This window comes from Condylura cristata, unplaced genomic scaffold (assembly GCF_000260355.1).
Source record: "Condylura cristata isolate star-nosed mole 26May11 unplaced genomic scaffold, ConCri1.0 scaffold00028, whole genome shotgun sequence".
NCBI lineage: Eukaryota > Metazoa > Chordata > Mammalia > Eulipotyphla > Talpidae > Condylura > Condylura cristata.
Window position 1 is genome coordinate 17,464,479 of NW_004567129.1, and position 23,455 is coordinate 17,487,933.

General features: G+C 61.3%; 1 protein-coding gene across 2 annotated transcripts in view; it reads left to right on the plus strand.

Annotated features, from left to right (window-relative positions):
• Positions 1 to 23,455, plus strand: part of ATP6V0D1 (ATPase, H+ transporting, lysosomal 38kDa, V0 subunit d1) — a 36,215-nt gene that overhangs the window by 12,107 nt on the left and 653 nt on the right. For both annotated transcript variants that reach the window (XM_012730694.1, XM_004690475.2), the window contains exons 2-7: positions 10,089 to 10,260; positions 17,780 to 17,958; positions 19,256 to 19,335; positions 22,888 to 22,965; positions 23,090 to 23,266; positions 23,374 to 23,451. In XM_012730694.1, the coding sequence (XP_012586148.1) occupies positions 10,089 to 10,260; positions 17,780 to 17,958; positions 19,256 to 19,335; positions 22,888 to 22,965; positions 23,090 to 23,266; positions 23,374 to 23,451 (764 nt within the window). The remainder of the gene's footprint in view (positions 1 to 10,088; positions 10,261 to 17,779; positions 17,959 to 19,255; positions 19,336 to 22,887; positions 22,966 to 23,089; positions 23,267 to 23,373; positions 23,452 to 23,455) is intronic.

The window sequence follows — 23,455 nt, forward strand, 5'->3', positions numbered from 1 at the left end:
TCCTTCCAGCTAGAGCCCAATCCCTGACCATCGGCAGTGCTGTCCTCTGTGACCACAAGGGGGCGCACCAGGACCACTGAGCAGGGTGAAGGGGGTGTGGCTGGACCAGTGAGTCAGCCAAGCAGGGGCTCCTCAGCTTTTTCACCCAGCACCTCCTCAAGCCACTGATCTTGGCACCATGACAGGGCCCTACTTTCCCTTATCCTAGTAAGTCCCAGCTGACCCCAGGTTAGGTAGCGATGCATTGTTCAGTGTTTTGCTCCGCTCAGTTCTTCTCCCACCTCCTTGTGCCCTGGCTTCATGGGTCGGGAAGGGGAAGGCCAGGGAATTCCCTGATGCTTCCTGCCCTGCGCTGGTGCCCACTGCAGGCCGTTTGGACCTTTGATGCTCCCTTTACCCCACCTGGGTCACAGTAGCAGCTACAGGGCAGGGTGCTACCCATGTACTGGGGCACTAAGTGGTTCCAAGTAGGGGTGTGACACTGCCGCACATCAGGGCCACACTTGCAGGCTCCCAGAAGCACTGTCTCGCCTGGTCCCTCCCAGAGAGGCAGAATTCACCCTCGGGGCAGACGCCTCTCCCCTTTGGAGGATTCCAGTGCATGTGCTATGTGCAAGCACGTGTGTGGGGATGGTGCCCAACCAGGCACCCCAAATTCCCCATAAGCGCTGCAGCACACACAGTGTGCACAGGTGTCTCCAAGTGATTGACAACTCTCCTCTTCTGCTCCTCACCTCAGTTGGCGGGGAGGCCATTCCACTGACTTCCCTGGCTTCTGCCTCAATGCCACCGACTCCTTGGCAGGTTGCTTTTTTTTTTTTTTTTCCTATGCTGGCACTCTGACCTTCCTCCTTCTCGAGAGGCAGGAAAGTGCCGTTAGTGGGCCAGGCTGCAATTGCGGAGCCTGCCACCTGCTCTTGTTTGTACCCAGCACCCTGCAGCTCGCCCTGCCACTGGAGGGGCTGGGCAGGGTGAGCATGGGCGCTCCTGCAGCCAGGGGTTGTGGGGGAATGGCTCTGACTGGGCAGCAGCACTGCTTCACTGGCCAGCTCTGGCCTGCCCTGGACCCTTGCCTAGGTCTTCTCTCTCCTTGGTCTGTCAGGCAACGTTTCTCAGGCCTGACCTTAACCGAGGCTTTGTGTCTTGGCTGGCGGATGGGGCTTCCCCTCCGAGGAGTCGTCTGCAGTGTCCTTGCTTCTGCAAGTCGGCCTGTCCTCCCGCCCCTGCTCTGACTGTTCCTCCGAGGCTCCACAGCCCTGCACACCCGTGCACCTGCTCCTGGTTCCGCCAGGACTGCTCCCCAGACTTCTGGACTCACTTCAAGCCCAAGGGAGCTGTGGTTGTGGAAAGTTGATGCGATCCAGGCCTGACCAGGGGAGGAGGTCAGAGCTGAATAGGCCCCTAGAGGTAACTAGACCCAGTCCTCCCACTTCACCTGAGAGATTGGTCCCAGGTGAGGCTTGTTCGTGTACCTGACGTGGCTCCTTCTATCCAGTCAGGACAATCAAGAACCTTTGATTCTTCCCTTTGTTTGTTGACTCAAGGATACCTAGATTCTGCATCTGTGTGCATGGCCCCCAACTCAAGGTGGGCAGGTCAGGTGAAAAGGCCCTGCCTCTGGGACCCTCACTGTTCCCCCAGGCCTGGCCACCTGATCTTAAGCTTGGAGATGAGAGGGTCAGGAGTTGAGGATTCCGGTCAGCTACAACCCGTGACCCAGCACTCAGGGCCCAAAGCTGCCAGGTTGTAACTCACATACGCTCCCCCTCCCTCAACCTCCAAGCTAGCTAATGTGCTTCCTGGCTGGGGAGAATGTCCTGGAGTGTTGCCTTCAGGCCTGGCCTCGGCATCATGCCTCCTGTCATCCCATCCCTCCAGCGGCTCCATCACATGGACCTAGTTTCTTCTGATACTGAGCAGGCAACGCCTCCTCCCAGGGGCTGGCCCAGCCCATTGCGCTCAGCCTGACATGTTACCACCTCCTCCGCCCTCGTCCCACGAGACCCCTGAGCGGGGTGGGTGAGAGTGCAGGGTGCTTTCCAGTCCCGATGGCTACTGTCACTGCCATTCCCTGCTGGCCCAGCCCTCCTGGCTCTGCTGGGCCGTGGCCCTGCTCCGGATCCCAGCTGCCTTATCCAGTTTCCCTGAGGTGCAGGGAATGAGGCTTCACGCTGAGAACATCGTGGCCTCTCAGCCCCAAATGAGGCTTGATCTGGTGAACCCATCCACAGGCCTGAAGTCAAAGGAAAGTGAATATTTCCATAGCTTTGGAACGTTTCCCTCCTTTGAGCTGACTCAAGGCACCAGGGGACTGGCAGGGTGCTCGAGCCAGAATCCCGCCTGTCCTGGCTTAATCTCACTGTGAAGAGCAGCCTCTGGGGATCCTCGAATTGGCCCCCCTCAGCTCCAAGCGAGCGGCGGCTTTCCTTCGTGTGCCCCCTCCAGATGTATCTGCGTACGCAGAGTAGAAGGCCAGCGCCAAGGGCCCGTGGACCTGGAAGCCAGACTTGGGCGTGAGCCCGCTGCTGAGCTAGCTCCCCGCCACAGCTGGCCTTCCCTGGTCTGCCTGCAACCGGCCTGGCCGGACCACTTTACCTTCCTCACTCACACCCAGTCAAACACACCACGTAGGGAAAATGAAAAAAGCAGCTCTTGCTCACCGCCCCAGAGTGGCCCCAACCTGCAGGTTCTCCCTGAGGTGGCAGGCCTGGAGAAGAAAGTTGCTCAAGGTCAAAGTGCAGGGCTGTAGCAGGAGAAGGTGTGGCCCCTGCCTACCAGGGTGAGGCTGGGTGCTGGATTCTCCGGTTGGGCCTGGCTGCACAACATAGGGGAGCTGCCCTGAGCCCCATGTCTTCTGGGACATGCTAGTCCCTGGAGCCCTCGAGCCTGGGTGGGGATGTCCCAGCGAGCAGCTGTCCAGGCTGATCTCCACTCAGTCAAAAGAGAGCTTCTTGGAACTTGCCCTGGGTGCAGCAGTAACCAGTTCTGCCCCTCCCTTTGGCACATGGCACCGTCACCTGCCTGGAGCCCTCCTGACTGTCGGATTGGTTGACTTCCTCATGGGATGTGAGAGATGCTTTCATTCTTCCAGCCGCGGGGACGAGGTGTTCCTGGGAGCGTGAGGGTAATTAAATGTGGTTTTGCCACCACCTGCCACCTGTCTCAGAGTGGGGAGAAGGGTAGTGAACTTGGGTCAACTCCTGCTGCCTCCTGGCCATGGGGGGTGACGCTCCCATCTTATCCCATGTTTTTTTCCGTTTACTCTTGTTGTATCTGATACTGCTGGTGGGTGGCGGCCCTGGCCCCTGACATCGTCTGGGCTGCCTCTGCGCATCCGTCCCATCCTCCTGCAAATGCCTCCCCTCACCAGCGTGAAACAAAATGCAGGTCCAAGGGCCGGGGAGTGGGAACTCACTGTCCTTTCCCTGCAGGGGCTCAGCCTCTCGCCAGCTGAAGCCCAGTAGCTTGCATGTGGCTGTGCCAGCAGTGGACTCCAGGTTCTTCCCAAGACTGCTGGCCCGCCGGCCTGGGGGCTTCCCATGGAGCCAGGGCTGCTCTTGGCTCCCCCGGACCGCAGGGCTGTAGCTCCGGGTGTGAGGGGCGGCGCAGAGTTAGGTCCCAGCCTCCCTCTTCAAGTCCCTGGGGTGACCCACAGCGCTGCAGGATCTTGCTGGAAGGTGAGGTGAGGCATGGGCTGGGAGACAGGAGCCCAGGTTTTGGGCTATCTCTGCTCCTCGCCCAGGACACAGCAGCACCTGACAGTAGGTTTGCATGCCCAGGTGCCCCAGGGCGCTCACAACCTTGACCACAGGGAGGAGGAGCTACCAGACCTGAGGACAGACCCAGGACAGACCAGAAAGAAGCGCAGGTGCACTCACTGTACAGGACATCACTGGCCAGGACAGGGCCTTCACTGGGTGGGGTGAAGCCACCCGGTCTGCCATGCACCGGGTAGGGCGTTCGTGGCTCGCATGGCTACTGGGTAGGCTGCCTGAATGTCAGCCTGGCATGGAGAGCACAGACCCTGGCCGCAGAGGGGTAGCTGGGACGCTCTGGGTGGGTCTTCTGGCAGGAGAGCGGTACTGGGGTTCTCCATACACCACTGCCTCCGTTCAGCATCCGCGCAAGTGCCCTGGGAGCTAGCCCTGCGGGCCTTTCACCAGATGACCGTCAGGACTCTGCTGCAGAGGGTCCACAAGTTGCTCAGGGCCAAAGTGGGGGCCAGGTTTCCAGCCAGGTTGCTATGGCTTCGAAGCCCAAGTTCTCTCTCCCTTGCTCCGCTTCGTTACCTGAGGAGCAGCGTCCTCGCAAAGTGGGTTTGTGATGTGGCTCGGGGCTGTTGGATAAGGTGCTCCTGCCAGGGCAAGGCGTCATGGACACAGTTAGGGGTGTGTGTGTGTGTGTGTGTGTGTGTGTGTTGGGGGTTACAGTACCAGAGTTCTTGATGGGGGGTGACACCGATGTGGCGGAGGGAGAGCCGACAGTGGGGTCCCAGGTCAGTTGGAATTACTTGAGGGTGCAGGGAACCTGTGATGGACCCTAGCAGGGGCCTGGGGGCCAAGAAGATTCTCGGTCTGTGCTGCAGGCCCTGGTAAACCCAGGGTTAAGGGTTTCCTTGCCGTGACTCCCACATTGGGAGTTCCAGATGTGCTCTGGTGCTGCAGTCAACAGCCAGTGCTTTGAGCTGATATGAAAGGGAGGTTTCACCCACCCCCAGAGCTGGGGAAGAGATTCAGGCATAGCACATTCGCCAGGGGCAAGGGGAAGGCTCCCTTGGGCCACCAGCCTGGCCATCTGTCCACATCTGTCCATCTGAGTTTCCCAGCTTTGAGTCCCTGGAAGCTGCAGCATTGCAGAGCCTCGGGCTGAACCAGCACTAGAGGCAGAGCCGGCGCTAGTCCCTTCAAAGCAGGCCGCACGTGGCCCAGGGGAGCAGTGGATCAGGCTCCGGACCCTGCCGCCCTGGCGAATGGCAGGTTGGGCACGCTGGACCCCAAAGAGCACATTTGCACATCTGGTTTCATTCAGTGGGCGGCTACAATTCCTGAAAACCCCTGAGCTCCCCAGGAGAGTGTCGTTGAGTGACCTCTGGAAAAGCAGAAGTGAAGTCTGGGAACACACTGTCCTCTCACACTCTGCCGTGGCCAGCTGGCCAGCAGGACCCTCCGTGGGCCATGAGGCCATGGGGGAGTCTTGAGCAGGGGCCGCCCTGCCGAGCGCCCTGTGCCAGGGGCTGCCTCTGCCTGCTGAGCCCCTGGGGCAGTGTGTGTCCAACCCCTGGCATGGGCTAAGAACCTCCCTTCCTCTCTCCCCAGGGCCCTTGAGGAGGGGCTGGCAAAGCCACGTGTTACCTGCCCCTGGGAGCCTAGGAGAGGCCGAAAGATCACTTTCAGGGCTGGCAGGATCTAGGAAAGGTTTCAGGAAGTAGGTGGGGGCAGGGCTACCCAGCTGCCACCTCTCAAGGCCTAGCTGGGGCTGGCTGCCAAACCCACATGCCAGACAGTGCTGGCCAGGCTAGGGGTCCCCAGGGCCTCCTGCTAATCAGGGGCTGGGTGGGAAGTCGGGTGCCTGTTGGGGCCAGAGCTCTGTTGCTGAGGGGTTCTGGCCCAGGAGACCTGGGTTGAGTGGAGGGACAGGTGGAAGCTCTGGGGCCAGCTTGCGTTTGTGCAGCCCTAGGAGTGCTGGCGGAGCAGCGTGTCAGGAAGGTGTGGGCTGCAGCCTGCCCAGGCACCTCCGAGAGCTCACCTGGGCCCCGTGCAGGAGGCAAGGCAGTGGTTCTTGCTCTGCAGCCTGGGGGTGTGCCTCCCAACCCAGCCTGACTGGGCCTGAGGAAGCAAACCTGCTTCCTGCTCAAGGGCTTCTTATTAGGGCATCCTGTGCGCACTGGTCACAGGCAGGCTGGATGGCGCAGAGAGAGCTGAGTCAAGCCGAGGCTGAGGCTATGCAAGGGCTGAGGCCGTGGGGCCTCCAGGGTGTGGGGAGGAGGCAGGGCTGCAGCTCAGGCCCTTGGGGCCCCTGGATAAAGGTGACAATGACACGTTGGAGTTGGAGGACTTCACTCTGGTGATGGTGTGGAGCGTGAACTTGGGAGCAGAGAGTCAAGAGGTGGGGCCACCCCAGCAGTGAGGAGGCCCGGAGGGTGTTGGCAGGTAAAATTGGGGAGAAAGCCACCAGAACAGCTGGGACAAGAGACAGTGGGAAGCCAAGCAGTATGGGAAGACCGGGATGAGGGGTGCCGAGGAACAGGCCCACGGCCCCAAGGGGAGGCCGGAGACAATGGGAAGCAGCTCCCTGGGAGGATTTAGGTCAGACTGTAGAGAGAACCTTGAGAGAGCAGCGGCAGCCTCGTGGACATGAGAAATCAGCCTCCAAGGAAGTCTTTTGCTGTGAGACATCCCAAACTGGCCAGACATTCCTGGTGATGGGCCACGGATGGGAGGATTTGGGGTAGACAGCTGGGCTTGCGGGTAGACCAGAGTGGTCCCAGAGCACTCAGAGCTTGTGCCTCAACCCAGGCACGTCTGGGGCTCTTAGGGGCCGTCACCGAGGCTGTCAGGCGGCTGGGCCCAGGGCTCAGAGCGCAAGGAGCCCCTGCTTCCCGGAGCCCCTGGTGTCCTCGTCTGCCCTCGGGGGCTGGGCCAGGGCTGGGTGGCCGGTCTCCCACGAAGCTCTCAACAAGTTCCAGGCCTCTCCTCCTGAGCTCAGATCCCACCCCCAAGCATACCCCCTCCGCTGCATCCTCGGAGAGCAGGAAGCTGCTGGGGGAGGGTTTCTAACGCGCCTCCTCAGCCCTGAGCACTGTCTAAAGAGCTCGGGGCTGCCAGCCACAGGGCCCGGGCGCCAGGTTTCTCAAAGAGGGTCAGAGTTGGTTCAGAAGCCCTGTGTGGTCCCCGCGAAGGGATTGGCTAGCCCCGCTGCCTCCAAGTCGCCTTTTTGACGGGCAGGCTGTCCCCTTTCCCTGGGTCACAGGGAGACCCGCGGCGCAGCCAGGGAAAGTGGTCTGGAATGGCCCTTTGACATCGTCCCTGGGGTTTTTTAGAATGAGTTTCCTGGTAAGGAAGACTGCTCAGGCGTTGAGCAGGATTCTCGGTAGAGTCTCCCGGGTTTGCTCCAATCCGACTAACGCCAGCAGAAACCACCCGGCCGTCTGTGTTCCAGAGTGCTGGGAGCCGTGGCTTCCTCAGATGCAGTGTCAGCAGATGCGGCAGCCAAGCACTGGGGTGTTTGCTTTAAGGCCCTTGCTAAGCCCCAGGGACGGAGAACAGGCAGAGGAGAACCCTGTCCCTGTCTTGGTCCTCTCATCAGCGTCACACCTCCTGCCTTCTCTAGAAATGCCTGGTGCCTCAGGGGATGCCAGAAGAGCTTTTCCCTGAGCCGTGCCAACCCAGGACCTCTGTCAGGTAGACATAAGTGTCCAGGTTGCCTTGGGGATCAGGGAGGGGCCTCTCTCTCCCTCTGCCACCTCCTGGCTCTTCTGGGACTACAATCTGTGTGGCAGCTGGATCCCTGTCTGGGCTGAGGGCTGTGGGAAGAGGTGGTCATGGAGGCATCAGGTGGGGGAGGAGAAGAGGCCTGGCCCCTGGATGCTGTGGAGGGTAGCTATCAGGAGATTACACTGGGGGCCAGCACCTGGACTCACTTTCCCAGGGGGTAGTGGGGCCACTGACATAAGGGGTGCTGTCAGGAGGACACGGTTTTGCTCTGGGTTTGCCCTCTGCCCTGGCATCTAAGCCAAGCTGTGAGTTGGGGGGAAGGGGTCTCATCGCCTCAGAAGGCTCCCTCTGCCGTGGTGGTCTGGCTGCAGTGACCAGGGGCACATGCAGACAGGTTTGGACTGGCAGCTGCTGGGTCAGATAGTCTGACCCAGACACCGCATTCTGATCTGAATTATAGCTGAGACTCGCCCTGCCGTGGGGTGGGGCAAGGGATTTGAGTTCCTTGATCAGAACCTCCTTGCCTTTTCCCCTCCCAAGCATCACAGTATTTGTTGATAGATGCAAGTGTATAAACCAGGCATGAATATGACTCGGCAAATGAAGTAGACAACTTTAGTACCTAATAACACCCAATTCATATTCCTCCTACTTGATTCATACCCACCAAAACCAAGGGCATTCATCTCTCAAAACTGGCAAGTTTATGTAAGCAAACCACGCTGTTTGTAAAAAGAAGTGCACTTTCCGAGGCTCAAGGACAACAATACCTAGCGCCTAAAGACCACAACTGCAAGACAGAATCCAGCGATAACTACACTCTTCCAGCTAAGACTGAAACGGCCGAGGGGGTAAAGACTGCAACGAATCAAGTCTCCCCGAGCCAAGCGCCTTCTCCCTACCCGTGCGTTACTCCAGGCCTAGTGGGCCTCGGCTGGATGGTGGGAATGAGGGGAAATAAGGCCCAGGGCAAGCAGCGTGGGCCAGCACCTGGCGTGGGCACACCGCCTCGGCAGAAGGGCCGCGGCGTCCAGGGCTCGGCCACGCTTGGGGCAGCTTTGGAGAAAAGCAGCTGTGAATGGGAGCCATGGGGAAGCCTGCTGCCTACCTTAGGAGGTAGCGGGCCCCTCGCAGTACCCAGGAGCCACAGGACACAAGTGCTGCCACCAGAGATGCAGGTGACAGGCGTCCCTGCAGCGGCGGGCACACCCCCCTCACGCCCTCCTCCGTGTTCCCTCCCTCTGGGAGTGTCCTCTCGATGCCAGAGCAGGGGCTCCTCTGAGCCTGGGGCTGTCTGCCAGGCTTTCTCCTCCTTTCTGCGCAGCGAGGATGGCGTGGCCTTCTAGGCCCCCAGACACGTAGAGGCCTCGGTGAGGGGGCTTGTGGAAACACCCACTAGCGTGGCCTTTCCTGGCACCCTCAGTGGAGGAGCACGGGCCCTGCCGGGGGAGAAAGCAGCCTCCCTGCTGGGCCTGCATGCGCCCGCACGGCTGGCCCTTCTCCCTTTGACCCCCTGCAGCCATCAGCCACAGGGGCCTGCTTCCCAGTCCAGGAGCAAACCCTGCTGCGCTCTGCGCCAGCCCTCTCAGCCTTTCATTCATTCCATGGTTATGTCCCCAGCACGCCAGGGCCGCTCCGCCCTGGGACCCTGAGCCCCTGCCGGCACGGAGCTTGTGTCTGGTGCCAGGTGGCGTAAGTGTTACAAAGACAAGTGGCACAAATGAAGGGACAGTGTGAGGGGGCTGTGGGTCAGGATTGTGAAGAGGGGGAGTATAAGGAGAGGTCTCCACTTTCCAGGCGAAGGGACAGGGAGAGGAGAGGCTTTGCAGGCGAGGAGTTCTGGCTGCCTCAAGAGCACTCTGGCTGCTGGGCGGGAATGGACTGGGGGGTGCGGAGGGGGGTGGGGTGCGGTGGGTGAGAGTAAAAGCGGAAAGACTCTTCGGTTGTCACTAGGTTTCACTTGCCTCCCCTGAGCCTCCCAGCCTTCCTTCTCGCCTCGCCGCCCTTTTCCTCATCTCTGTCCCTAAGAGCTCGGAGAGCCCATAGGCTGTCCTCCCTGTCTCCTGTGCCCCCAGAGTGAGGCTAGTCTGGCCCTCCAGACCACTGTCGCCACCCGTGACTCCTTCGTCTCCTGTGTCTTGCCCTGTGCTGTGAGCAGCCTGCATGTCCTCTTGGTCCTGTCTTGGTGCCCTCTCCACCCTGCTTAGGCATCTCCTGCATTTCCCATGCAGTGTTTCTGCTTTGGGGGTGTTGGCTTGCTCCTCGGCCCTAGAGAGCAGGGCCCTGTCTTACTTTGCCCTGGGTCTGGGCTGTGTTCGGCCTCAAAGGCCGTGGGCCGTGACTGGCACCTGGGGTTGGGTTTTTTCCAGGTCCTGTCTGTCGTTCAGGTCAATCATTAATCGATCTACTTCTGCTTGGAGTCTGGGGCAGTATACTGGCTCATGGCCTCAGGACCTGGAGCATCTTCATTCCTTGACCTGACTGCCCTGGATAGGCCCTGAGCCAGTGGGAAGGTGGAGGCAGGACGGGAGATCGGGGGCGAGCAGGCCACCACTGCAGGGGCGAGGCCAGGGCCCAGAGTCGGGATGGAGGTGGGGACTCGGGGCCCTGGAGAGGCCAGCATGGCCAGCCTTCACCCCTGTCCTTGCGTTTCAGACCTGAAGCTGCACCTGCAAAGCACTGACTATGGCAACTTCCTGGCCAACGAGGCGTCACCCCTGACAGTGTCAGTCATCGATGACCGGCTCAAGGAGAAGATGGTGGTGGAGTTCCGCCACATGAGGAACCATGCCTACGAGCCGCTCGCCAGCTTCCTGGACTTCATTACGTGAGTGAGCCCTCTGCAGCCTTCAGGGTGCTCCTGGGGTAGGATGGGCCCGCCATCAAGCCCGGACCTCCAGCTGCTACCCACTCCCCGCTGGCCGGGGATCTGGCAGGCATGGGTGTCCCTCACTGTGGTGCTGGACAGAGCCTTTCCTTGCACCCTGCTGTTCCTGAGGTCGGGTGGGGAAACGATGCACACCCTTTTTCTCACTTGTACACACTGGACACACACCAGGCCGCCACTCGCATGCGGGTAGGGGTCAGGGCTAGAGAGACACTCAAGAGCCGGGTTCTCAGCATGGACCGCTGAGGCCCTCTGGCCCCATCTGGGCTCAGGCTCCTTTGCTGTTATCTCTGACCGTGGCTCTGGGTCTCAGGAAGACCTCGCTGCCTTTCCCAGTTCTGGCCCGGGCCCCCCGGGTTTCTGGCCCCTGGCTGTCCACCTTCACCACTGTCAAACCCTTGGGTGCAGCCCTGCCTCTGAGAAGCTCCTACAGAAGCTGAGCTAAGGAAGGGCCCCTGAACCCTGCAAGCAGGCGCAGGCCTCAGTTGGCCAAGTGGCCTGCGCAGTGGTGGTAGCCAGGCCCCTCCATAGGCGTGGCCTAGGAGCTGTGAGCCACTGCCTGCCCCTGGCTGCCTCACTCAGGTCACAAGCCGACGAGCGAGCGTGGCTGGGTGTGTGTAGCGGGGAAGTGTTTGCAGGCACTCTGTGGGGTGCTCGCTAGCTCCCGCCATTCCCTGGCGGCAGTCTTCACACTACACTCTCTCTCCTTGGAACCTGCCACTCCTGCCCCTCAGGATCAGGGCTAGCTGCCGGCTGCCTGGCCTGATTCCATCCCTAGCAAGGAACAGTCATTGCTCAAGACCCACTTGCTCAAGTGGGGGCTGCCGCCAGAAGGTCTCCATTTTCGGGTGGGGGCCACAGGCTTGCACCCCAGAAGGGCCCAGGAAACCTGCCAGGAAGCAGGCTTTCTTCCCAGGGGGCTCCCTTTTGTCCGCTGGGCCTGTAATCACACTGTCCTGGCCGTGGTCAAAGTACAGCCGCTGTGGTCTTACTGGGGCTGGAGGCCAGAGATGGGGTGTGCCTTGTCCTACCACATTAAGGGGGTTACACCACAGTGTCCCATCTGTCAGTCAGCCCCTGGCCTGGGCCTGTGTGTCCCTTGCCCCAAGGCCAGAGCCGAGGACACACCAGGAAGCAGTGTGTTTATTGCCAGAGCCCAGCCTCTGCCTTGTTTGCTCAAGGCTCCTCCAGCTTCCTGGTGGATGTTCTGGCTTTCCCAGGTTGGCTGGCTAAAGAAGGCCTGGCCATGCCAGTGGTCGGAAGGCAGATGTTATCCATCCGCTGCCCTCTTGGTCACCTGCTTGTGTCGCCAGCCCCTGGCCTGTCTTGGTGCCCTCAGAGGCTTGGCCTCAGCCTGCCAGGCCACAAAGTTGGATCAGGCTCTGAGCGTGACTGAGGCGACACAGCCGCCAGCTCTTTGCTGGAGGTCGGCTGCAAGCACCGAGTGTGCTTAACACAGCCAAGTGCTCTCCTGTGGCGGCTGTCACTGCCCGCCCCTTCATTCATGGGTGATTGTGGCTTAGAGGCTTCCCGTCCCCTCGCCCCCGCCTCACTCAGGAGGGGCTCAGCAGCGGTGCGTCGGCCCTTCCGAGCCTGCCACCTCATCCTGTCCAGTGACCCCTCTCCTGCTCCCACTTCGGCCTCCCCCACCGATGACTGTCCAAGGCTCTGTCGCCCCTGGAATGGCTCCGCCCCTGAAATCGCTGAGTCAGACACTCCCCTGTCTCCCCACAGCCTTCAGGCCTCCCAGCCCACTCCTCGTCCCTTGAGGGATGCGGGTTCCGGACTCAGCAGGACCCTGGGCCGCGCTTCCTCCCTGCTGCTGCCCCTTCTGTCTTCATTTTCTTCCCTCCCCAACTGAGGTTCCCGGGTCCATCATTCAAGCGCTCTTCTGCCAACATCCGCAGCTCTCTTGGCCGCCTCTCGTGGTCCCGCCCGGCTGGCAGCCCCCCAGCCCTGGAGGAACCCCAGCAGCCTCCTGCCTGACCCTCCCCCATCCACACTGCGCAGCAGAGCTGGGGAAGCCTGCGCTGGGCGGGAGGTCCCTGCCCTCTGATGAGCACGTTCTCCAGCTAAGCGGACCTTGCCGGGCCTGGCCCTGGACCGGGAGCGCCTTGCTGGCCCAGCCCAGCATGGCACCCTGCAGCCCCCACTGGGTTGAGAAGACCACTTCCCATGTTGAACCCCACCTGCCTCCCGTCCCCCACGCTCTCTCCGGGCAGATGGCCCACCTCCTGCTCCACAGAGACAGTGGAGGCCGTTCTGCTTCCCAGCGCTGCATCTGTGCCCCCTAACCCCATTCCAGTAGCAAAGGTGCCCCCCTGCACCCCCATCTCTTGGCTCCATCTGCTGGTGTCCTGAGCCCTTTCACCTCATTCTGGACTCCAAATGACCCAGCTTCCCTCCCTCCTGCTTCTTCTCAGCATCACCTGAGCAAACTCAAGTCTTGGATCCTTCCAAACCCATCTCCTGAGGCTTCAACTTTCATATTCACTTCCCCCACCGCCCCACATCCTCCAAGCGTCCAGGCAGCTTCTAGCACAGCACCTCAGACCTACGCCCCAAGGCTTGGGGTATTGCTGACCTTTGTGTGGTCAAGGACACAGCTTAACTATGTGGCCTAATGAGAAGCCACATCCCTCTCACCACCTCCAGCTGTCTCCTCACAGTATCTGACTTAACGCCTCTCTCCCTCGCGCCCTTCCTTTTCCTCCTCCTCTTCCACTCCACATTATCATGCTGGGTCGTCCCAGAGTGAGGCGTGTAGCAGAAATGGGTGAAGCCTTCCTTAGGGGCCTGTCCAGGGGCCCTCTCCCAGACTGGGGACTTCTTTGAGTGGCTGTTTGGCTGAAGGGAAGGGCATTTAAAGGGAGAATTGGGGCCAAAGAATTGTGACTGAAGGAACCCTATTTGTTCTCAGCAGCTAGAGCCGGGAGGCCTTGGCTTGTGGTCTCTCCGGGAAGAAGGAAGTTAACCTAAAGCTGTCCAGAGGATAGAAATCAGAGGGGAGCGTGGTCTCCTAGGTGGTGAAAGCCTCAGCGAGGGCCCCCTCCTGGGGGTGGAGGCTTGAGGGAGCGATGCCATTGCTGCCCACGGACACAGCTGGCCGAGCTGGGGTGGAGGATGCGGGCCACCTTAGCTTCTTCCCTCAGAATCTCTCAGTTGCCTTCAGAGCTGCCCTCGGATGGCTGGCACAGGCTTCTGCAGGAGGTGAGGAGTTCGCTGTCATTAAAGATGAGCCAGCAGAACCTGACCAAGGCCCCCCTGCCTTCCCTTGTGAGGGGTGTCTACTGGTTTTGCACAGCTCAGCCAGCCCTCAGCCAGTGCACAGGACGCACCTGCTGTGAGCCAGGGAGGAGGGAGATGGGCGAATGCATGGGGTGGGTGCCAGAGCCGGTGTAGACAGCCTTGGAGAGGCCTGTGTACAGAGAGAGGCGGTTTGGTAATTCAGCTCCATTACCTGGGGATGAGACGTAAGATGCCACTGTACAAAGGGCTTCTTGTTTTGTGACTTGGGATGGAAACACTTTCAGCACTTTTGGTGTTGGGGAAGACCTTGACCCAGGCCTTTCCATGATGTTTTCCTTGTGCCCTGAGAAGGAAGCTGGAAGAGTCGCTTATGTGAGAAGTGAGCTGATCTCGGAATGCTCAGGTGTATCCCAAAGCCCTTTGTCCTGAGGGAGCCTCCTTGGATAGAGCCACACCCAGTGTGCAGGGAGCCTGGGCCTGGCCACCTGCACCTTTTGGGGGTGCTGAGTTCCCATATTGCTCCTGTGCCGGATGCCTTGGTGCCTCCAGCCTGGCGTGGCCAGCTCTTAGGCGGCTTTGTCCCGGGAAATGACCTCAAGTGTGCCTTGGGCCTGTCAACATACCTGCCGTTCCCCCCGGAGCACGCAGCCCCAGTCTTGAGTCATGCTGGGTCACGAGGAGCAGCAGGCTTCCCCCTGTCTCCCTATCTTGCCCTCTAGCCCTGACTGTACAGCCAATTTTCTGGATCAACTGCAGGCCTTCAGGGTGGAGCTTTAGGCCTGCTGTGCTTTCTGGATCCCAGGCTAGACCCCTTCTGCCTTGAGGGAGAACCAGCACCCACCCCGCTCTGAGCTTGAAAGAGAGCTCACAGGAGTGCTTCAAGACCCAGAAGGCTCAGATCAAATGGAGCCCCAACTGGGCCTCTGGGGAGGGCAGGCTTTTGATGGGGAGCAGGTCGGGGTCTCACTACCTCTGGTAGGGGCTGCACTTGAGTCATCCTGATTGCAGTGGTGAAACGGAGGCCGGGTGGGGAACGTGCTGAGGCAGTAGCTGGATATCATTGCCCGCTTTCCATCCTGGGCTGTTCTCTGAAGGGCCCAGGTGTCATAGAGGACAGATGCTGTGATGGCAGCCCCTGCTGGGAGCCGGGGGTGGACACAGGCCGTTGTCATGGCCTGGCCAGTGCCAGGCGGACCCCAGGGCAGATGGTGAGATGGGAGTAGCTGCTGCTCCAGCAGGTGGCGCCAAAGGGCACCGCAAAGGGTAGAGCTTGGCGAGGGGCTCTGAAGACTTCCTGGAGGAAATGGCTTCCTGAACTCCTGCCAGTTGAGACCTCTGGGGCCCACGCTGAGCCTTAAAGGCTCAGGGCGAGGGAGGCCTTGGGGCAGAGGAGTACCGACTGCCCCACTCCCACCCAACGAGGGCCTCCTTGGTCTGGCTGACAGCCACCTGTCCACTCCCCAGCTGTCTTCCTCTGGAGGGAGACGCTGACCAGCTGGAACCTCATTCTCTCCTCTTGAGGCCAAATGAGGGGAAAAGTGGTGGAGCGGCTTTCTGGGGGCAGGGAGGCAGCTGCTGAAGCTAGGCAAGGAGGGAGGAGGATTTCCCTGCCTGCTGAAGGCCTTGGCCTTGGGGAGGAAGCAGACAGCTGGACCCGTGTCATCTCTGCCAGGCCTGCCCTGCCTCCTTCCGCCCAAGAAAGAGGATTCTGACTCTCAGCGGGCAGGGGAGAAAAGCATGACTGCTGCTCCAGTGACTAAGGAGGCAGGGCCGGGCCGGGCCTGGCCTAGCGTGGGTACCGGGCCCCCCAGGGGGAGCAGGCTTTGCTTGGCTCAGCATTTTCTGCGGTGCCCAGCTCCGACTTCCAGCAGGAGAGACTGGGGGCAGCTGTGCAGAGCTGCCGCCGGCCCCCACGTCTGCTGTCAGGGCTGAGCAGTGAATCATTGCTGGCTTGTTCCGCATCGCTGGAGGGACAGCAGCAAACCAGATGGTGGGATCTTGCCAGAGGACTCTTCCGAGGCTGGGCCATGACCCGAGGAGCACCACGGCCCCTCCCTTGGTCTCTCACCCTGAGCTGTGGGCACAAGGAGCGGGACAGGGTGAGAAAGAGGGAGCTGGCTTACGGGGATCCGTACGAGAAGACCAGGCTAGATGGAGGGGTGGAAGCGGTGGCTCCCCCGCCTTAGGGCGTCACAGAGCCTCATGTTGCCCTTCTCTGCATCAGCCTTCTGGCAGTGGGGCACTGATGTGGGTGGTCATGGGATAGCAGGGGCTGGCAGGGGCTGAGGCCTGCTGTTCTCCCCGTCTCTGTCCAAAGGGCTGTGAGTGCATCGTGGAGCATCCTTGGGGTTGGGGTGGGCTCTTTGTGGCTGGTTTGGAGCATGGAGACTAGAGAAGAGCCAAACAGGGCGCAGGCAGAGTGTGGCAGGAGGTAAAGTGCAGCGTGGGTCGTGGGGCACGTGGGGTTCTGGAGGGATGACCTGTCCAGGGTGGAGCAGAGCAGCCAGGGCTCTCTGGAAGGCTCCCCTGAGTGCCCGCTGCTCCCCAGCCCTGTCGGGTCAAGGGCAGCAGACTGCCACTTTGGCCTCTGGCTTGCAGCTGCAGAAAGGCCCTGCCTGACGCCCTCAGTTTGGGAAGGGGGGCCTATCTCTTCTCGGCGCACATCCTGTGGCTGACCTAGCCGGATTGGGGGTGGAGAGAGGGCAGCTGCCTGGCCCCAAGCCCAGGAGAGCAGAGGTCGTAGGAGGGCGCTGGGCCGGGTAGGAGCTAGGGGAGCATGTGGCAGGCAGGGGGAGAAGGGTCAGGCCAGGACAGGAGCTGCGGCTTCCTCCTGCTGCCTTCCCGCAGGGCCTGTGGGACTCCCCCAGTGGGCCAGCCTCTGAGCTGAGGCCCGGCCCACCACCTCCTTCCCTTCCTGCCCTTGGTAGCAGGGTGTGACTTCTCACCAGGGGTCTTCCTTGGACAGCCTCAGCACCAGATACAGTCATAGGACAGGGCGCTAGCTGTGCCCGGCCAGAAGCCAGGGCCACATCCAGCTCAAGGCAGGAGCCGCCACTCCTGCCCTAACCCTTTGGGGGGGGGGAGCCACGCTGACTGTGGGGAATGCCCCTTCTTAGGCCTCATCAGCTCCCTGAGGCCCATTACTAGTAACAGCCAACTGTGCCCTGGGGCGCCATGCCCCTCTTCTGCCCAGGCCCACAGAGACTGTCCAAGACTCCCTGGCCCGACCTGGGCACTGACTGGCTGGAGGGGGCGTTGCCCCTGCTGAGTCCCAGCGGTGCAGCCCCTCCCCTGGCGGCTCCACAGCCCCCTCTGCTGCCCATGCACTACCGAGAGCCTCTGCCTGGGGGAGCTCAGTCCCTGTCAGGGCTCCTCCAGGCTGTTCTGGGCTGACTGCCTCGGCCTGGAGCCCTGACGGAGGAGGTGGGGAGGAGGTAGTGGTACACCCTCTCTGGCGCGGGGCTGTGCAGGGCAGTCTGCTCCGATCCTGCCTGACCCAGGCCTTACTCCAGAGAGGCCCTTCTCTGGCTCTTCTCAAACGGCTCTAGAGAGACTTCCCACCCACGCCTCAGCCTTTCCTCCCTCCCCATCTCGCCCCGCTCCAGCCCCCCAGTCCCCCAGCCCCACAGCCCCACCCAGTGGCCAAGCCACCCTCACTGGCTCCCTGCTTACATCTTGGCTCAGTGATCCGTCCCAAGTGCAGCCAGGACCCCCAAGTGCGGCCAGGACCCTCTGCTGGCCGTGGGGCGAGCCTGCCGGCAGCACTGCTCGCCACCCCCTCATGCCTGAGCTCAGTTCCTCGAATGCGACTGTCCTCGGTGGCTGCCTCGGGCCTTTGCACACGCTGTTCCCTCTCCCCAGAGCACGCTTTCATCTCTCTGTTCTTTCACCCCAGGCCTGCCTGCACGCGTCCCCTCCGCACACCCACAGTTACCCTGTCCTGCCTGGACACGGTCCACACTGTGGAGTGGTTACCCGTTTTCCAGTCATTCGTGGGGCATGAAGTCACCATCACCACAAATGAAGGGGTTGTCTGACCTGTGCGCCTGCTGCTGGAGCAGGCTCCCTGGGCGGGGAGGTGAGCCAGTGGTGCTGACTCTCGCAGCCAGGGGGCAGCGCACATGGTCGAGGGCGAGGGCAGGGGCTGGGCACCGGGCCAGGCCTCCAGCCCACACCCCTGACGGCTGCCCTGCTGTGTGTGCCTCCGTAGCTACAGCTACATGATTGACAACGTAATCCTGCTCATCACGGGCACGCTGCACCAGCGCTCCATCGCCGAGCTCGTGCCCAAGTGCCATCCCCTGGGCAGCTTTGAGCAGATGGAGGCCGTGAACATTGCGCAGACGCCCGCCGAGCTCTACAATGCCATCCTGGTGGACACGCCCCTGGGTGAGCCGTGGTGGCGGAGGGGGAGGTAGCCGTGGCATCAGTGTCGTGCCTCACTGTGGCTGTGGATCCCCCCCAGTGGGGGGATGACCCCAAGCGAGGCCTCCCCACTGCTGCTCACCTTTACCTTCTCCGTTCACTCCTCCTCACCCCCCTCCCTTCTGCTCCTTGCATTGGTGGGGCGGGGGCAGGCTGCCTCCGGACCTCTAGCAGTGAAACCCACTGGTTTTCAGGACGCAGAGGAGGGTCGAGCTCGTGGAGGATGGTGAGAGAGGTCTGGGTCCCCTGGAGTCTTGGGACCTCTGGCAGACTGTGGTCCCAAGCTGGGCTGGAGTAGCTGCTGTCCTGAGGCAGAGGCGGGAAGCAAGCAGCTTCACTTGCCTCTACCAAGCAGGTCCCAGGGGTCAGGTCAGGCAGTGTCCGGCAGGATGCAGGGTCCGTGTCAGAGGCCAAGGAAGGAAGGGGAACTGGGGGCTTCCTGCAGGGCCCCACCTAGCCAGGCCTGGCTCCTGTCTGCCTTGGAGGCTGGGGAGGAAGCACAAAGGCTGTCACTAGCCCTCAAAGCTTGAGTCCTGGTCCCCAGAGCACCACCTCCAGGAAGCCTCCAGGGTTGAGCCATAAAATGTAAACCACACTCAGTTTGCCTGAGAGACCTGAGCCCTACCTGCTGGCCTCACCTGCTGTAGAGACTCCCCCAGGGACGCTGAGCTGTCGTCACCCCTTCAGTTTCTTCATCCTTAAAGAAGAGACAGATCAGTGGGTTTAAAGTACATACCCCCCACCCCAAGGGGAGTGGGAGGTGGGGCTCTATCCTGTTCTGTCCTCTTCCAGCTTTGTGGGTTACTAGTTCATGCCCACCTAGATGTCAAATTCATTCCTTGTCTAAGGAGGAAGAGGCTGGTTTTGCAAATGTGGGCCCCAGCTCTCCTGGGGAGTGCAGAGAAGTGGGTGTCTGATCCCAAATCCACAGCTGCCCCTCAAGAAGAGAGGATGTCACGGCCTCTTACGCAAGCCTGTCTTTGGCATGGTCTGAGCTTGGGTCTGCCCCAGCGGTGATTAGATCATATTATGGCTGGCCGCCTCCTTTATAAATCAATTTTAGGAGCAAGAAAGCAGGAGAAACTCAGGTCAGCGCACGTGGCTCAGAGTGTTGCCACTTCCAAGACAATAGCCCAGACGGGCGTGGGGACCCCCCAACACCCAGCCCCGCTGTGTCCTGCAGGGGCAGTTCAGCATCCGCAGGGCTCTTTCCTCAGCCCCCTCCACCAGCCCGCCCCTGACACGCCTCTTTCCTCCCCAGCGCCTTTTTTTCAGGACTGCATCTCAGAGCAGGACCTGGATGAGATGAACATCGAGATCATCCGCAACACCCTCTACAAGGTAGTGGAGATTGGGCGAAGATGGGTGGGGCTGTGGGTGTAATAGGCCCATGATTTATGGGGTGCTGGGACGGGAAACAGCTGCACCAGGCTCCTACCCCCGGGGCTTATCCACTCACTCCCAGCTCCTGTGATGGGCACAAGGCTGCATGGAACAGGTTCCCTGTCCCCTGGTGCCCGCGGCAGGTGATTAAGATCAGCGGGCGTGGCAGCCTCTCGACGGTGCGGCCTGTCAGAGCTGGCTCTCGGATGGCCGCTCCCCTGCATCCAGCAGGGTCACCGGCTGCCACCAGGCCACAGCCCTCCGGCTCCCTCGACCTGGGCTGTTGCCAGCCACGACAGGCCTTGAGCAGAGGCCAGAGCGTGCTCTGGTACGATGGAGGCAGGGACCCAGCTAGGCGTCGGCATGTCCCCGTAGGTCCCTGCGTCCTGAGGTTCCCACTGAGGGCCAGTGCGTATCGCCCATCCTCATTCTCCACTGCATTCTGCCTTTCACCAGGTGGTAGCCCAGGCTGGTGACCCCCGAGACAGACTAAATGAACATGGGACTCCCAGGTGAACACTGCCCTGGCCTGAGAGGCTAAGAGCAGGGTTAAGAGGAGGCCTCCCTGGTGACGCAAGGAGTTCAGTCTCTTCACTGTGAAGCTGTTGGCAGCCACTGCAGCACGAGTTCACTCCCTGGCCCCAGAGCTGACCCACAGTGCCCAGCAGACCTCTCCTGTCTCACCTGCTGTTCCCTCAGCAGTGTACGTAAGTCTACTCTGTCTCTGGTGAATCCTCTCACCATCTCCCCCCACACCTCTGACTATGCCCAGGTTCTTATATGCATAAGTAAATAAAAATATATATGTATATATATATATATATTAAAGATTTAATTATTTATTAATGCAGAACTGGGGTACAGGCCAGAGGTGCAGGGGGGTGAGAGGATTCACCAGAGACAGAGTGGGGAGCAGAACAGGCAGATCTACTGAAATATACTGCTGAGGGGGGCCAGGGAGCAGGTTAGGAGAATCCTGCCACTCCGTGTGGGCCAGCTCCCTGGCTGGGCATTGAGCTCATGCTGCCGTGGCTGCAGACGGCTTCGTAGTGCTGTTTAACCTGTCGCGCCACCAGGGAGGGCCTGCCAGCCCATCTTTATAGAAGTCTACTCTTGCCCTGGCTGCTGCCTGAGCCCAGGCCTTTGAATCCTGCCACAGGTGCCTGGGCCAGAGTGCAGGAAGGGCCTAGTGTGGGAGAGGCTTGCCTGGGGGCCCACAGTGGTGTGGGCACGGGGGCGGCACTTGCAGAAGGCAGGCCCGGAGCGTGGGCAGCCAGCGCAGGCTGCAGGACAGCAGAAGGCGGTTCTGCAGGAAGAGGCCAGCACAGGGTCCGGCCACCCGGCCAGAAGCTTCAGCCTTCTCTGTGCACAGGGTCAGCCAGTGAAGGCTTCACGGGGCAGGGAGTCATCAAAAAGCTGCGGCATGGAGACGGATTAGCAGGGCTGCGTCTAGCGGTAGGATTATCACCTCTGCAATGCTCAGGGTGGCCCAGGAGCTCTGTAGGCATCTGCATCCCATCTGTAAGATGAACTGAGGGCTCAGAGACGGGGCAGGTTGCCTGCTGCCACTCGCTAGACGCTGGCGGCACTGGGGATCATCCCCAGCTCTGCCTGTTGCCAAGCAAGTGCCCTCACCTGCAGTCAGGAGAGGCGCCTTCACATGGGCGCGTGTGTGTGCGCGCCCGTCCACCCTGCTATTCCGCTGCCGGGCTCCTTGCCCTGAGTCTGGGTGAGGGGTGCGGCTGTCCCCCCAGCCTCACCTACACCCTCACCGGACCTAACTGGTTTCAGCTGGAATTACTGACGAGGGCTGCCCAGGCCCTAGCTCATAAACACAACCTGAAGGCGTGGGCCCTGTGCCAGGACTGCTTGCCCGTCCAACAGTGTCTCAGCCCAGTGGCCACAGATGGGAGATTAGGTGGCCCCTCAGCCACCTGGTGGAACTGTAAGCAGCTGGTGCAGCCACCATGGGCGGGCAGACTCTAGTGCAGAGGGTGGGGGCAAGGTGACCTTGCTACCTGGGTCTTTGAGGTCTTCTCAGTTTTCTCAGCTGTCTCAGCCTCCAGAAGAGTTTGGGTCTGTCCCCCCAGCCTGCTCCACTCGGGAGTCAGCCTTTGCAGGGATCAGTATGGCTTGGTGAAGCCTCCCCTCGGACAGAAACCGCAGGCCCCACTGGGGCAGGCCTGGGGATTAACCACAGCCAGCTTGGCCAGCCACAGAAAAGGAAATGGCTGGGAGCATGCATCAGTACCCCCAGCCACGACCGGGGGGCTGTTCCCGCCACCCAAGCCTCTGATTTCTGGTGGTCCTCGGGCTGGGGTCCACTCTCTCCTTCTGGGCTTCTTATTCCCCTGTGCCATTTGCCCAGTGCTGCTGGCCGGGCTAGATGTGGACTGTGGGCTCCTGGGTCTCGTCTTGTCTTTTCTCCCGCGCAGCACCGCCCAAGGCCCGAGCCGACAGGTGGTGACGGAAAGGTCTCCACGCCTGGGAGGCCAGACGTCGGCGCGGAGCGCTCCCGGGCCTCGCAGCCTTCACTTCCCAAATCAGAAAAGCCTCGGGTCTGTGGTGCAGAGTCCTGTGCCCACACCTCTGGGTGGGGGGCCCTGGAGGAGCCGAGAGGGGCTGCAGACGGGGCGGGGAAGGAAGCCTGTGCCTGGCTACTGGGGAGGGCTGGGGCGGACCGGTCTGTCCTGCCCTGCGTCCTCCTGAGCAGCAGAACCCATGCACCGGCCCGCAGTGCTTGTCCTGCTGGCCAAAGTGGCCAGTCCTTGCACTGCAGGGCTGACGTCCGAGTAGGTTCCCTCCCCAGGAACCGGGCTGACAGTTTGGTTCCTGTGGTGTGATGCTGAGACGGGAGAAGAGGGGTTCTGAAAGGTGGGGAGCGGGAGGGGCCCAACCCCTGATGTCTCAGGACCTCTGCGAGTTAGCCCTGCTGTTCCTGGCTTTCTGAGGCTGTAGAGGGGCAACTGGGGACAAAGGCAGGCGAGCAGCGTGGAGCAGAGCGCCCACGTGGGGGTCTGGCCCTCTGCCCCTAAGGACGCGGGGGTGTGACCCCCAAAGCAGGTCTTCGGCCGGAGCTGCTGTCGCTCCTGCTAGGGCGCCGCAGGCTGCTGCCTGGCTCAGTGCTGCCCGGTGAGTCCCCAGCGGCAGAGTGGGGGTCAGCACACTGGCCCCTGCGTCCCTGCCCACACCCAGCTACGTCCTCATGCCCGCGCTTCCCCCCTCCTCCGGTCCCTGCCAAGGGCACAAGCTGCTCTTTGAGGGTGCAGGCAGCAACCCCGGAGACAAGACTGGTTAGCGGCGGGGTACCCCAGCGTGAGCCTCCTCTCCCTTCTGTGGGTCCCCGCCAGTGCTGTGGCCCAAGGGAAGGGTAGAGGGGGGCCTTCCCGGCCAGTCCACGGGTGTGATGTCTGGACTCACCTCAAAGGGGCTGCGGGGGAGGCGGGAGTAGGAGGCCTGGCCAGCGCCCAGGCCTCCTGCCAGGCCTGAGCGGGCCCATGTTCTGCACAGGCCTACCTGGAGTCCTTCTACAAGTTCTGCACCCTCCTGGGTGGGACCACAGCTGATGTCATGTGCCCCATCTTGGAGGTGAGTGCCCGCCAGCCCTCTGGCCTGCCGACCCCTGGTAGCCCCGGCTGGGGGGCCCTGGCCGCTGACTGGCTGCTGGCCTCCATCCCGCTCCCTCTCTCCCTGCCTGCGCACTGGCTCACAGTTTGAAGCTGACCGCCGCGCCTTCATCATCACCATCAACTCCTTCGGCACGGAGCTCTCTAAGGAAGACCGTGCCAAGCTGTTTCCACACTGCGGGCGGCTCTACCCTGAGGGCCTGGCCCAGCTGGCTCGGGCTGACGACTATGAGCAGGTCAAGAACGTGGCTGACTACTACCCGGTGAGTCCCCAGCGGCAGAGTGGGGGTCAGCACACTGGCCCCTGCGTCCCTGCGCACACCCAGCTAAGTCCTCATGCCCATGCTTCCCCCTCCCCCGTCCCGGCCAGGAGTACAAGCTGCTCTTTGAGGGTGCAGGCAGCAACCCCGGAGACAAGACTCTGGAGGACCGATTCTTTGAGCATGAGGTGA